The 12,022-nt window shown below is 41.1% G+C and overlaps 1 protein-coding gene across 1 annotated transcript in view; it reads right to left on the bottom strand.

Moving 5' to 3' along the window:
- Positions 1–774: 774 nt before the first annotated feature.
- Positions 775–12,022, bottom strand: part of KIAA1549 (KIAA1549 ortholog) — a 109,627-nt gene continuing 98,379 nt past the window's right edge. The window contains exons 19-20 of the mRNA XM_035021194.1: positions 4,857–5,002; positions 775–2,885 (exon numbers count right to left, since the gene is read on the bottom strand). Of these exons, the coding sequence (XP_034877085.1) occupies positions 2,631–2,885; positions 4,857–5,002 (401 nt within the window). The 3' untranslated portion in view covers positions 775–2,630. The remainder of the gene's footprint in view (positions 2,886–4,856; positions 5,003–12,022) is intronic.

Genomic DNA, 12,022 nt, shown 5'->3' on the forward strand with positions numbered 1-12,022 from the left:
GGGGAGAAAGAGGCTCAGGAAGGTACCTGACACAGCAAGTTGGTGACAAAGTAGACTCTGAAAATGATCTCCAACCCTCTCTGAAATTTTGACTCAACTTTATGGCTTGCATTATTACCACCAGAACTTTTAAACTAGGAAAAGAGAATAGATACAAAATTTAACTTTTCATTTTAGAGTACTTCAGTTAATGGAACTTCAAAGCCACACAAGATCAACATGAGGACCTTTCTTTTCAGTAAATCATGTTAACTGAGTATCCAAAGACCCACCTGGGTGTGGTGCTCCCCACGACAGTTAGTCTGTCCTGAGTTTGGTGACAGGTAAAACTGCTGCAGGTGTTCAGAGAAAACAAGTGCAGAGTGTGCTTTACAATCAACACAAGAATGCTGGTGATCCCATGAGCCTGCCTCCACCACACCACACACCACGGTTATCCTATGTTATCTTTGGTCATGACATTCGTTGAAAAGTCTATCAATTTTAAGCATAACAATACAGGCAGAATCCTTTTATGCTAGTCTGAAAGGCATCAGAATCACTACAGAAGCCCTCTGGAAAAGAGACCCCCGTTTCTGGGATGTACAGAGGAGGTAACCATTCTTAGTACACTGTGCAAACATGACACTGAGCAGAATGGGAGGAGGGGGTCTATGTTTACTCCATTTGCGGTCACACGATCTGAATTCACTATAAGGTGTCTGTAATAAAATTCTGCTCGGATATCTCAAATTCTTAACCTAGTAAGGAAACCTGGTATTTTTGAGCGACATGCAAAGATAATTCTCCACTCTGGGGAGAGTCTGGTATTAAACGAAAACTGAGAGGTAAAAAATCATTCCCAGAAAGGGGTCTTATCTCCCACACTCCTTGGAGCCTGTGAGGACTACCTGATAAGGGATTTCCATTCCTTTAACATCCATGAGACTTATTCCCCTGCACCCCTCCTCTTTCAGAGAGCACAGATGAAAAACAAGGCTACATTTAACTTCCCAGAAGCAACATTCCCTGTATCATAAGACTGACAGGCTTCATTGAGGAAGTGCTAAAACATGATTCTGGCCCCCAGTGATTACACTTTGGAAACCTATTTTAGCTGTTTCAGGGTTCTTACAATTTGATACAGATTTTGATTCATCAGAGCCCCAAATTCTCTCTGTTTATCCATTGTTAATTAAAAGTATTAGTGGATCTAATAAAAAAAGAATTCATAGTGGAAATCCGTTACCTGTTTTTCTTCTGAGCTTTACTCAGGTATCAGAAAACAGAATGGCCCTTGTTATTATACCCCTTAGTCTAATTTGGGAAGTAGGGAAATGTTTACTTCAGGAGTGAATCTCAAGACAGATGATACCCTCTGTCAGGTCCCAAGAACATAAGATGGTTTTAACAGTCACTCAGTGGTATGCACAATAAAATCAGAAACCAGGAGCAACTCTCTCCTTTCCCTTGTGGTCCTCAAAGCTCTTCTTTACATTTCTTGATTTATTACTGAAAGGCTGGACCGAACTCCATTTCCAGGTCTTGAACACAGAGAATGTGATTACTAGAAACGTACTCGTGAATAACAATTTGTTGGCCCTGGTAGTTTTTATAAATAATTTTTGCTCATGTAAGATTTCTCATTCAAACATAATTTGTGAGCAACTCATCAGCCAAGTGCAAGGATTAGTTATGACCTCCTGAAAGCCTCCTTTTGTAGGTCTGAGCTTAATGATGGCATGCACTGAAATGGGATGCTGTTGGTAGTTGCATGCGCCCAATTAATAAACAGCAAATACAATTAAGAATGTAAATCTAAACTTCGATATGTATTTTGAATAACCAAATAAATATTAAACTCCCCCCCCCCCCCGGTTTGGGAGGTGTTTTTTTTTTTCTTTATAGAACAAAATGAAATCTTCAACATATCCTCCCATTGAAAAAGCCAAAGTTGCATTTCACAGACATAAAGGTGAAGGGGCCCTCGGAGCTGTAGCACCAGAAGTAGAAGGAAAAATGCAGATGATGGCTTCTTTTGGAATCATCAGGCTCTACAATCTATCATTTGGTTTCTTACTAGTAGCTTTTTTTATTCCCAAACAGTCTTAGTATTTTTGTTGTTAATATGACTATTAAAATAAGTTCCTATGGAGAAAAAGAGGGAAATCAAGCTGTTAATAAAATGTCTTCAAATCTCTTTTCTCAGAAAACAAAGCAGCAAGTTCACCATACAAACCAGTCTGAATCACATCTTCCCACGGAAATGCTGGATTCCGTTAATCCCTATACCATCTACACATTTCCATCTTTTACCTTTAAAAAGGAGACTAATTTAGTGATTTGTTGTTGTTGTTGTTGTTGTTGTTAGCTTAGGTTTGTGGTTTGCCTTCATGAAGTGCTGCTGGCTTTTGGCCAAAAGTACATAAATTTTGACTGAAACCCAAGTGATCAAAAAATTGCCAACTTATTAAAAGCATCATGAGCTGTCATGTGACTTACGGCATCCTCTAAAATTGCAACTTGCTCCTTTACACGGGCACCTAGCCCAGGAGATGCGCGTTCTCTCACAAACACCCATTTAGTTGATTTCCATTTAGTCTTGCTTCCACGGGAAGCAGATACTTGGCAAATCTGCAAGGCGAGGCTGATCAGCTGTGGAAGTTCTGCACGGCGGTCTGTTTCTGGGAGAGCCGGAGCAGCTCCTCGCGGATCGCTTTGATGAGTGAAGCTGAAGAGTGGCCGGGCTGGAGGTCTTCTGTGGAGCTGGTGGTGTAAGTCAGCCCCGCACCCTGCAGCCCCCTGTGCGGGAGGTTCCCGGGAGGAGCGGAGGGCTCCCTACCTGAAGTCCTTGGCACCTGGAACAGCGGTGAAGAAGAATATTCTTGATGTCCAAGCATGTGTGTCTGAAAAAACATGGCAAACGTTACTGTACTTCCCACGTAAGAACAGGAGGGAAAATCCAATTCAAACTGGTGGTGGGCACGCTCCCAGGACTTCTGCCCACCTCCCACCAAACATGGCCCTCCAAGAAGGCCCCCAGGATGGAATATAGAAACTGTGGAGAGAACTGCTGGAGGGAGAGCAATACAACAAAGAAATCCCTGAACTTAACAGGTGCCTGATACATACTTGCTTAAAGGCAGACAGAAAGAATGATGAGGTTGGCCAAGTCTCTGTGCCCCTGTGTGTGGAAGGAAGTGGCCCACTGGGAGAACAGGAAGGGACTTGGAGAGCTGGGGTGCCCTGTGGCGGTGAAAGGTCAAATGAGGGTATCTGAGAGCTGGAAGAGATGAGCAAGTACCTGCAGAGAGACTGACAAGAACTGCCTTTGCTCTGGGACTTGAGGCCTGGGAGGGTGTGCATGCGACACAGAACACAATATCACAAAATCATTTTCCACTTTATTTATCTGTGTATCTATTGACTGTTCTGCCAAGCCTTTTCTTTAAAAAGGTTATCTGCACTAGGACACACAACAGTTTTGCTTATATTTGCATAATATAAATTAATTGGGCATTCATTTGACCAGAATTATTGTACTTTTCAGTGATTTTTTTCAGTGAAAAAATATCTCTTTAGATATATACAAGAGTACTATATCTGTGGTTTCACTTATGCTAAAAAGTAAGCCTCATGGTAAACATGGCATTCAAGCCCTCGAATATTCCTACATTTCACGTTTCCAAATAGTGATAAAGAGGCAGTGTAAGTGAACACTGGATTTGATAGGAAAACCCAAAATACCTTATGAAAATAAGTTGGGCACAATGAAGTCAGAAAAAGGTCAACAAATGTAAAGCAGATACCTGAAATTCTAAGTATAACAATGTATCTATTAGAGGAAAATTATATTCTAAAATTAATTTTCTTTCACTGAGTAGTAAAAGCCTCCAGTCATGAAAATAATTTAGTGTATTTGCTGGAAAGACATGTAAATGCACGTAAAATTCTTGAGAAAAACAAAGAAAAGCATTTGTGGAAATTACCTGTGCCCACATTGATTTCATTCCTATAAAGGAGTGATCAAAGTGAGGAGAAGCCTCTAAGAGAAACTCTGTGCCTTGGAAACCTAAACTGTGAGCTTACTGCAGAAGCATCTCATGGGGGGGTCATAACAGAAATGATGTGGATAAACCCACAACAAAGCATAAACGGTAAGCAAGTTGGTATGTAAGATTATGCATATTTACACAATAACACCAAAGATCAGGTCCAGATTTTAGTCACCTACGGGTTCAAATTCATTACCTGAAAGTCAAAATCACTGAGCCAGAAAGTACAACTGTGGCTGCCTGGAGCTGGGGGGAAGGGCAAATGGCGCTTAGTGTTTAATGAGCACAAACTTTCCATTTTACAAGATGAAAAATACTATGGAGATGGATGGTGGGGATGGTTGCATAATGTCACAAATGTATTTAAAACCACTGAACTGGTTTGAACTGAATTTGCCATCTTAAAAATGAATGATTAAGATGGCAAATTTTATATTATGTGTGTTTTACCACAATATAAAAAAATTGGAAAAATTTTAAAGGTAGCTCTTACTTACAGGTCTCTGTCCAGATCTTCTGTAATGAGTATCACTTTTATTATTTTTTTTAAAGGTTATTTTCAAAAATTCACTACTTTAAGCCTGAAATCTGCCTCAGGAAAAATTATATACTTTCTACAAATTCAGTGTAATTACTCTCCCACTCTGGGTGGGTGGGAATTTACTACCTAAAAACTGCAAGCAAAAATACACTCACAGAGAAAAGGGAGAGAGGTTAAAACTTTTACTTAAAGGTTTTAAAAAGGGATCCCCAAAGCAGAAGCAGTTAAATTAAGTGATTATGTCTGAATTTTCAGTGATGACCCAAACACAAGATACTCACAGCCTCTCTTCGGCCACCTTCATCCTCCCCATATGAAGGCCAACCTGGTCCCCCATACTGGCCGCCTCTACTTGGTGGGACTTCCACTGGCTGGGCTCCAATTCTGCTTGCAATTCCCACTTGCGTCAGGTGCTGAATCTGGGAGCCTGAAGGAACACAGTGGGGCAGCCTGGTCAACACTTGAAGGGAAGTGAGGCTGCCCAGCAAGACACTCTGGTTCTTTTTTTAAAAAAGATTTATTTATTTGAGGGACTGAGGGTGGCTCAGTTTGTTAAGTGTCTGCCTTCAGCTCAGGTCATGATCTCAGGGTCTTGGGATCGAGTCCCGCATCAGGCTCCTTGCTCAGCAGGAAGCCTGCTTCTCCCTCTGCCTGCCGCTCCCCCTGCTTGTGCTTTCTCTCTCTCTCTCTCTCTGACAAATAAATAAAATCTTAAAAAAAAAAAAAAGATTTCTTTGAGAGAGAAAGAGAGAGAGAGGAGGGGCAGAAGGCGAGGGAGAAAGAGAATCTCCAGCAGACTCCCCGCTAAGCGTGGAGCCCGACACAGGGCTCAATCTCACGACCCTGAGATCAAGACCTGAGCCGAAACCAAGAGTCGGACGCTTAAGAGACTGCACCACCCAGGCAGCCAAGACACTTCAGTTCTGACCACAGCTTTCCCTTAGGGACAAGGGATACAAGCACTGTTCAAACACAGCACCAATTCTATCTCCAGAGAATGACGTTTCGAACGGAAAACAGACCGTGAGCTTCTTGGTTCAGGCTTTTACTTCTGTTTAATACAGTGGCTAACAGTGATGTTCTTATTTTCCTAGCTAGACATCAAAGGACAGGGTATAAAGGCTATAATAAAGAGCCCTTCTATTCATTTCTGTAGAGATTACAAATAAGGATAATCTTCCTTACTCAGAGAAAAGGAGTGAAAAGTTTGGGAGCCATAAAGAAGCTGAAACCTAGCTCCTTCTTGCTCGTGGCTTTGAGATTCACAAGGAGAGAAAACACAATATGTATATTTTCTTAAAAGGCAGGGTGCATATTTCTTTGATTTCAGAATGTTTAAGTACATTTATTTTCACCATACTTATATTTTCCCCATAACTAAGCTATGTCATAATTAAAATTTTAAAGCCAACCCCCCCCCCCCCGCCCCAGCCTCCTCATTGAGGTGTACTGATGGTTAAAGCCAGGAGTCTCTCTAGAGCTCATGCTCCACACTTAGACACGCTATAGCCTCAGGTAGCTATGAAGGCCAGGCTGTAAATGATGTATTTTCTCCTCTATCAACTTTTGGTATGTGGATATATCCCTATTTCATAGATTAAGGGAGAAAAAAAGTGATCTTTAAGCACTGTGAAATAAAATACTTGTTTCCAAAAGCTCCTAGGATCATCAAATTCATCTGTGTTGTGCAGACTGGTCCTACAAGGTTCAGAGACTTCACGGAGGTAGGGGAGGTGGCCCTCTCCACCTTCCAGTCCTCTCCTACTCAATTTGTCAAATGAACAGCCTCCATTAGCCAAATACATTAACAAAAGGTGGGGGGGATGCCACAGTTTTATTTGGTTATCTAATAACTAAAGGTCAGAGAAAACCTGCCAGGCTCTTATCAGAGCAATGTGCCCTACAGAAACTCTTGCCAGTTACTGAAGTTTTATAATAGTTATTAAAATTATTAGGACTATCAGTACTGTCTGCCCAATACACACTGAGCAAATCCTGCAAAAAAACAAAAGCAGTACACTGTTCCCCAGCATTTACCAAAGTGCAGACAAGTGCATAGACAGAAAAGCATAGCTTTGTGTTAAAACTACAGTGGTAGTTGAAATCATAATTCAGACACAATTCTGTATCTTGCTCTGTTAACTTAATGATACAGCACAGGCTTTCCCCATGATTCAAGTGGGGCATCACATGCAGGAAACCTGGGTTTGCATTCCAGCCCTGCCACTGTGACCTTGGGCAGCTGGCTATCACTCCCACTGAGCCTGGATGCCTCAATTCTCAAATGGGGATAAAAAATGCACTTCATGATGTTATTTCAAGAACTGAAAGAGAGAAAATAGGTCAAGTACCATAAAAGTAAGAGGCAATTGGGAAATCTTAAACCCTCTTTTTCTGATTCTTTCTGAGCTCTTCATTTTAAATAGCTGCACAACTGGGGACTTCCAGGGAAGATGGTGAAGTAGAACCTTAAGTTCACTTCATCCCCACAGATACACCTAGAGAACACCCACATCAGTGTAAATCACCCAGAAAATGACCTGAAGACTGGCAGAACAGACTCTCCACAGCTAAACATAGAGAAGACACCACATCAGAAAGGGTAGGTAGGGCAGAGATGCGTTCAGGAACAAACCAACCCTCCAGACTGTCCTCAGGAGGGAGAGTCACTGCAAGCACAGAGAAGGGAGAGGAAAAGGCCCCACCTCAGGCACCCCAGGCACAGGGGACCTGCACTGGGAAGATAATCCCCGTATCATTTGACTTTGAAAACCAGAGGGGCTTAACTTCATGAATTCTTATAATCAGTGGGGTTTAACACCTAGAACGTTAAAAATGAATAGGCTCAACTCTGGAAGGCAGAGGGCAAGAGGAAACTGAGTCCCCCTTTAAAGAGACAGAGCAAAACCAGCCCCACTTAGATACAGCATAGAAGCAGCAGTTTGAAAAACGCTTGGGGTACAGAGATGCCACTTCCCTGCCCAGCAGCCCCGGCCTACATATATAGGTGACACCTGCAGGAACCAGCATAGCACAAATACTCTCCACCTAGCTCCCTAACAGTGCCCCCTACCCCCACACACTTCTGTGGACCCACCCCCTCCAACCTGCCCTTAGGCCCTCTCCAAAGAAGCTCCAGGTTCCTCCTAGGGCAGAACTGAGCTCTGTTAACACCAGGCACCCTGTTCCTGTATCCTCCTGCAGACACACCCCCTCCAACCCACCCTTGGCAGGAATCCATAAAAAGAGGTATCACAAGCATGGCAGTATGCAAGCAGCCCTGACAGGGATCAGCACCACTCAAAAAGTGATTCCTGCCCTGGGGTGAGAGGATGATAACCACACACACTAGTCAAACTGGGACCCCAGCAGTGGGCTGGGGTCAGGCATCTGGTGTGACTGCAAGCCCCGCCAACCAAGGAAAGCTTTTCAGGGGACAACACGGGGAAAATGCCCTCCACTTCAGTGCTACTGTATCTCTGGCAAACACCTGGTCTGACCCCAAACAAGCCCAACGTGGCCCCAGACTGGCCCACTAACAACAAGGGACCAAACCCTGCCCATAACAGGCAAAGAGCCATCACAGACAACTGGACTGAAGGCAAAAGTGGCACCACCACAATTGTAGGGTGCACCCTCACACAGGAGGTGCTTAGGAGATACCCCTTAAGCACCAGGTTCTGATGAACAGAGGACATCGCACGGCAGGGCACTACAGGACCTCTTCTTCATAAGACCACTACTTTCAAGAGCAGGAGATATAGCTGACTTTCCTAACATATAGAAACAGACACAGAGAGTTAGACAAAATGAGGAGACAGAGGAATATGTCCTAAATGAAAGAGAGGTAATAACAGGAAGAGAGCTAAATGAAGCAGAGATAAGTAATATGCCAGATAAAGAATTTAAAGTAATAATCATAAAGATACTCACTGGACTTGAGAAATGAGTGGAAGATCCCAGTGAGACCCTCAACAAGGAGAAAACAAAGAACCAATCAGAGATGAAAAACTCAGCCACTAAAATTTCTGGAGGACAGAGTAATGGAAAGCAATCAAGCTGAACAGGAGAGAGAAAAAAAGAAGAAAAAGTGAGAATAGACTAAGGGAACGTAGCAACACCATCAAGTACAACAACATTTGCATTATAAGGATCCCAGAAGAAGAGAGAGAAAAGGGGGCAGCAAAATTTATTTGAAGAAATAACAGCTGAAAACTTCCCAAATCTGGGGAAGGGAAAAGAAATCCAAATCTTGGAGGCACAGAAAGCCCCCAACAAAACCAACACAAAGAGATCCACAACAAAACACATAGCAATTAAAATGACAAAAAAAAATTAGTGATAAACAGAGTTTCAAAAAGAGCAAGAGAAAAGGAAACAGTTACATACAAGGGAAGCCCCATACAGCTATCAGTGGATTTTTCAGCAGAAACTTTGCAGGCCAGAAGGGTGTGCCATGATATATTCAAAGAGCTGAAAGAAAAAAACCTGCAACCAAGAATACTCTATCCATCAAGGCTATCATTCACAATACAAAGATAGATAAAGACTCTCCCAGACAAACAAAAGTTAAAGGAATTCATCACCACTAAACTAGCCCTACAAGAAATGGGGACTCTTTGAGTGGAAACAAGAGATCATAAGCAAGAATATGAAAAGTAGGAAGTAGGAAGCACAAAAGCAGCACAAATTATGTGTACCTATAAAAATCAATCAAGGGATTCACAAAATAAAAGGATGTAAAGTATGACACCATTTACCTAAAACATGGGAGGGTGAGGAGCAAAAATGTAGTGCTTTCAGAATGGGTTCAAACTTAAGTAACCATCAATTTAAAATAGACTGCAAGGGGCGCCTGGGTGGCTCAGTCGTTAAGCGTCTGCCTTCGGCTCAGGTCATGATCCCAGGGTCCTGGGATCGAGGCCTGCATCAGGCTCCCTGCTCCACGGGAAGCCTGCTTCTCCTTCTCCACTCCCCCTGCTTGTGTTCCCTCTCTCGCTGTGTCTCTCTCTGTCAAATAAATAAATAAAATCTTTAAAAAAATAAATAAATAAAATAAAATAAAATAGACTGCAATATGCATAAGGTGTTATATATAAACCTAGTGGTAATCACAAGAAAAAGCCAGTAATAGATCTGAAAAAAATGAAGAGAAAGGAATTCAAGTATATCACTGAATTAAGCCAGCAAACCATGAGATAAGAGAGCAAGAGAAGGGAATAGAGAAGAACTACAAAAACAACCATAAAACAAGTGACAAAATGACAATAAGTACATACCTATCAATAATTATTTTGAATGTAAATGGACTAAAACACCAATCAAAAAACACAGGGTAGGTGACAGAATGTGGATTAAAAAACAAAACAAAACAAGAATACACTGCCTACAAGAGATTCATTTCAGACCTAAGACCCATGCAGATTCCAAGTGTAAAAATGAAAAAATACCACGCAAATGGAAGTGAAAAGAAAGCTGGGATAGCACTACTTATATCAGACAAAATAGACTTTAAAACAAAGACTATAACAAAAGACAAAGAAGGACACTACACAGTCATAAAGGAAACAATCCAAAATGAAGATATGACCATTTTAAGTATTTATGCAACCAATATAAGAGCACCGAAATACAGAAAGCAGCTATTAACAAATATACACAAAGTATCAATAGCAATGCAATAATAGTAGGGAACTTAAACACCCCACTTACATCAATGAATAGATCCAAACAGAACATCAACAAACACATAGTAGCTTTGAATGACACACTGAACCACTTGTATCTAACAGATTCAGAACATTCCATCCTAAAACAGAACACACATTCTTTTCAAGTGCACATGGAACATTCTCCAGAACAGATCATATGTTAGGCCACAAAACAAGTCTCAACAAATTAAAAAAGACTGAAGTCATACCATGCATCTTTTCTGACCACAACATTATGAAACTAGACGTCAAACACAAGAAAAAAATATGGAGAGATCACAAATACATGGAGGTTAAATAACATGCTGCTAAACAATGAATGGGCTGACCAAGAAATCAAAGAGGAAATCAAAATCAAAAAACACATGGAGACAAATGAAACAAACAAATACAATGGTCCAAATCTTTGGAATGCAGCAAAAGCTGATCTAAGAGGGAAGTTTATTGCAATACAGGCCTACCTCAAGAAGCAAGAAAAATCTCACACAACTTAACCTTACACCTAAAGGAGCTAAACCAGAAAAAGGGTTTCTTTTTTACTGGTTCACCTAAAACCAGTAAAAGGAAGAAAATAAAAAAGATTAGAGCACAAATAAATGAAGTAGAAACTAAAAAAACAATAGAACAGATCAATAGAAACCAGGAGCTGGTTTTTTGAAACAGTCAACAAAAGTGATAAACCTTTAGCCAGACTAATCTAAAAAAAAAAAAAAAAAGACTCAAATAAATAAAATCAGAAATGAAAGAGGAGAAATAACAACCAACACCACAGAAATACAAAGGATTATAAGAGAATATTCTGAAAAATTATATGCCAACAAATTGGACAATCTAGAAGAAATGGATAAATTCTTAGAAATATATAACCTCCCAAAATTGAATCAGGAAGAAACAGAAAATTTGAACAGACCAATCACCAATGATGAAATTGAATCAGTAATCAAAAAAGTCCCAACAAACAGAAGTCCAGACCAGATGGCTTCACAGATGAATTCTACCATTTTTTTTTTTAAGATTTAGTCATTTATTTGAGAGAGTTGGGTGGAGAGGAGCAAAGGGAGAGGGAGAATCTCAAGCAGACTTCCTGCTGAGCACGGAGCCCAAAATGGGGCTCAATCCCATGGCCCTGAGATCATGACCTGAGCCAAAACCAAGAGTCAGACACTTAACCGACTGAGCCACCCAGGCACCCCAAATTCTACCAAACATTTAAAAAAGAGTTAATACCTATTCTGCTCAAACTATTCCAAAAAACAGAAGAGGAAGGAAACCTTCCAAATTTATTATATGAGGCTAGCATTACCCTGATAAAGACATCACAACAGGGGCGCCTGGGTGGCTCAGTTGGTTAAGTGACTGCCTTCAGCTCAGGTCATGATCCTGGAGTCCCGGGATCGAGTCCCGCATCAGGCTCCCTGCTCAGCGGGGAGTCTGCTTCTCCCTCTGACCCTCCCCCCCTCATGCTCTCTCTCTCTCTCTCTACTTCTCTCTCTCAAATAAATAAATAAAATCTTAAAAAAAAAAAAGACATCACAACAACAACAACAAAAGAACTACAGGCCAATATCTCTAATGAACATAAATGCAAAAATCCTCAACAAAATATGAAAAAACCAAATCCAACAATACATTTAAAAAATCATTCACCATAATCAAGTGGGATTTATTCCTAGGATGCAAGGATAATTCAATATTCCCAAATCAATCAATGTGATACATCACATCAACAAGAGAAA

Source organism: Mirounga leonina, unplaced genomic scaffold (assembly GCF_011800145.1).
Source record: "Mirounga leonina isolate KUSES-001 unplaced genomic scaffold, KU_Mleo_1.0 Mir_174, whole genome shotgun sequence".
Taxonomy (NCBI): domain Eukaryota; kingdom Metazoa; phylum Chordata; class Mammalia; order Carnivora; family Phocidae; genus Mirounga; species Mirounga leonina.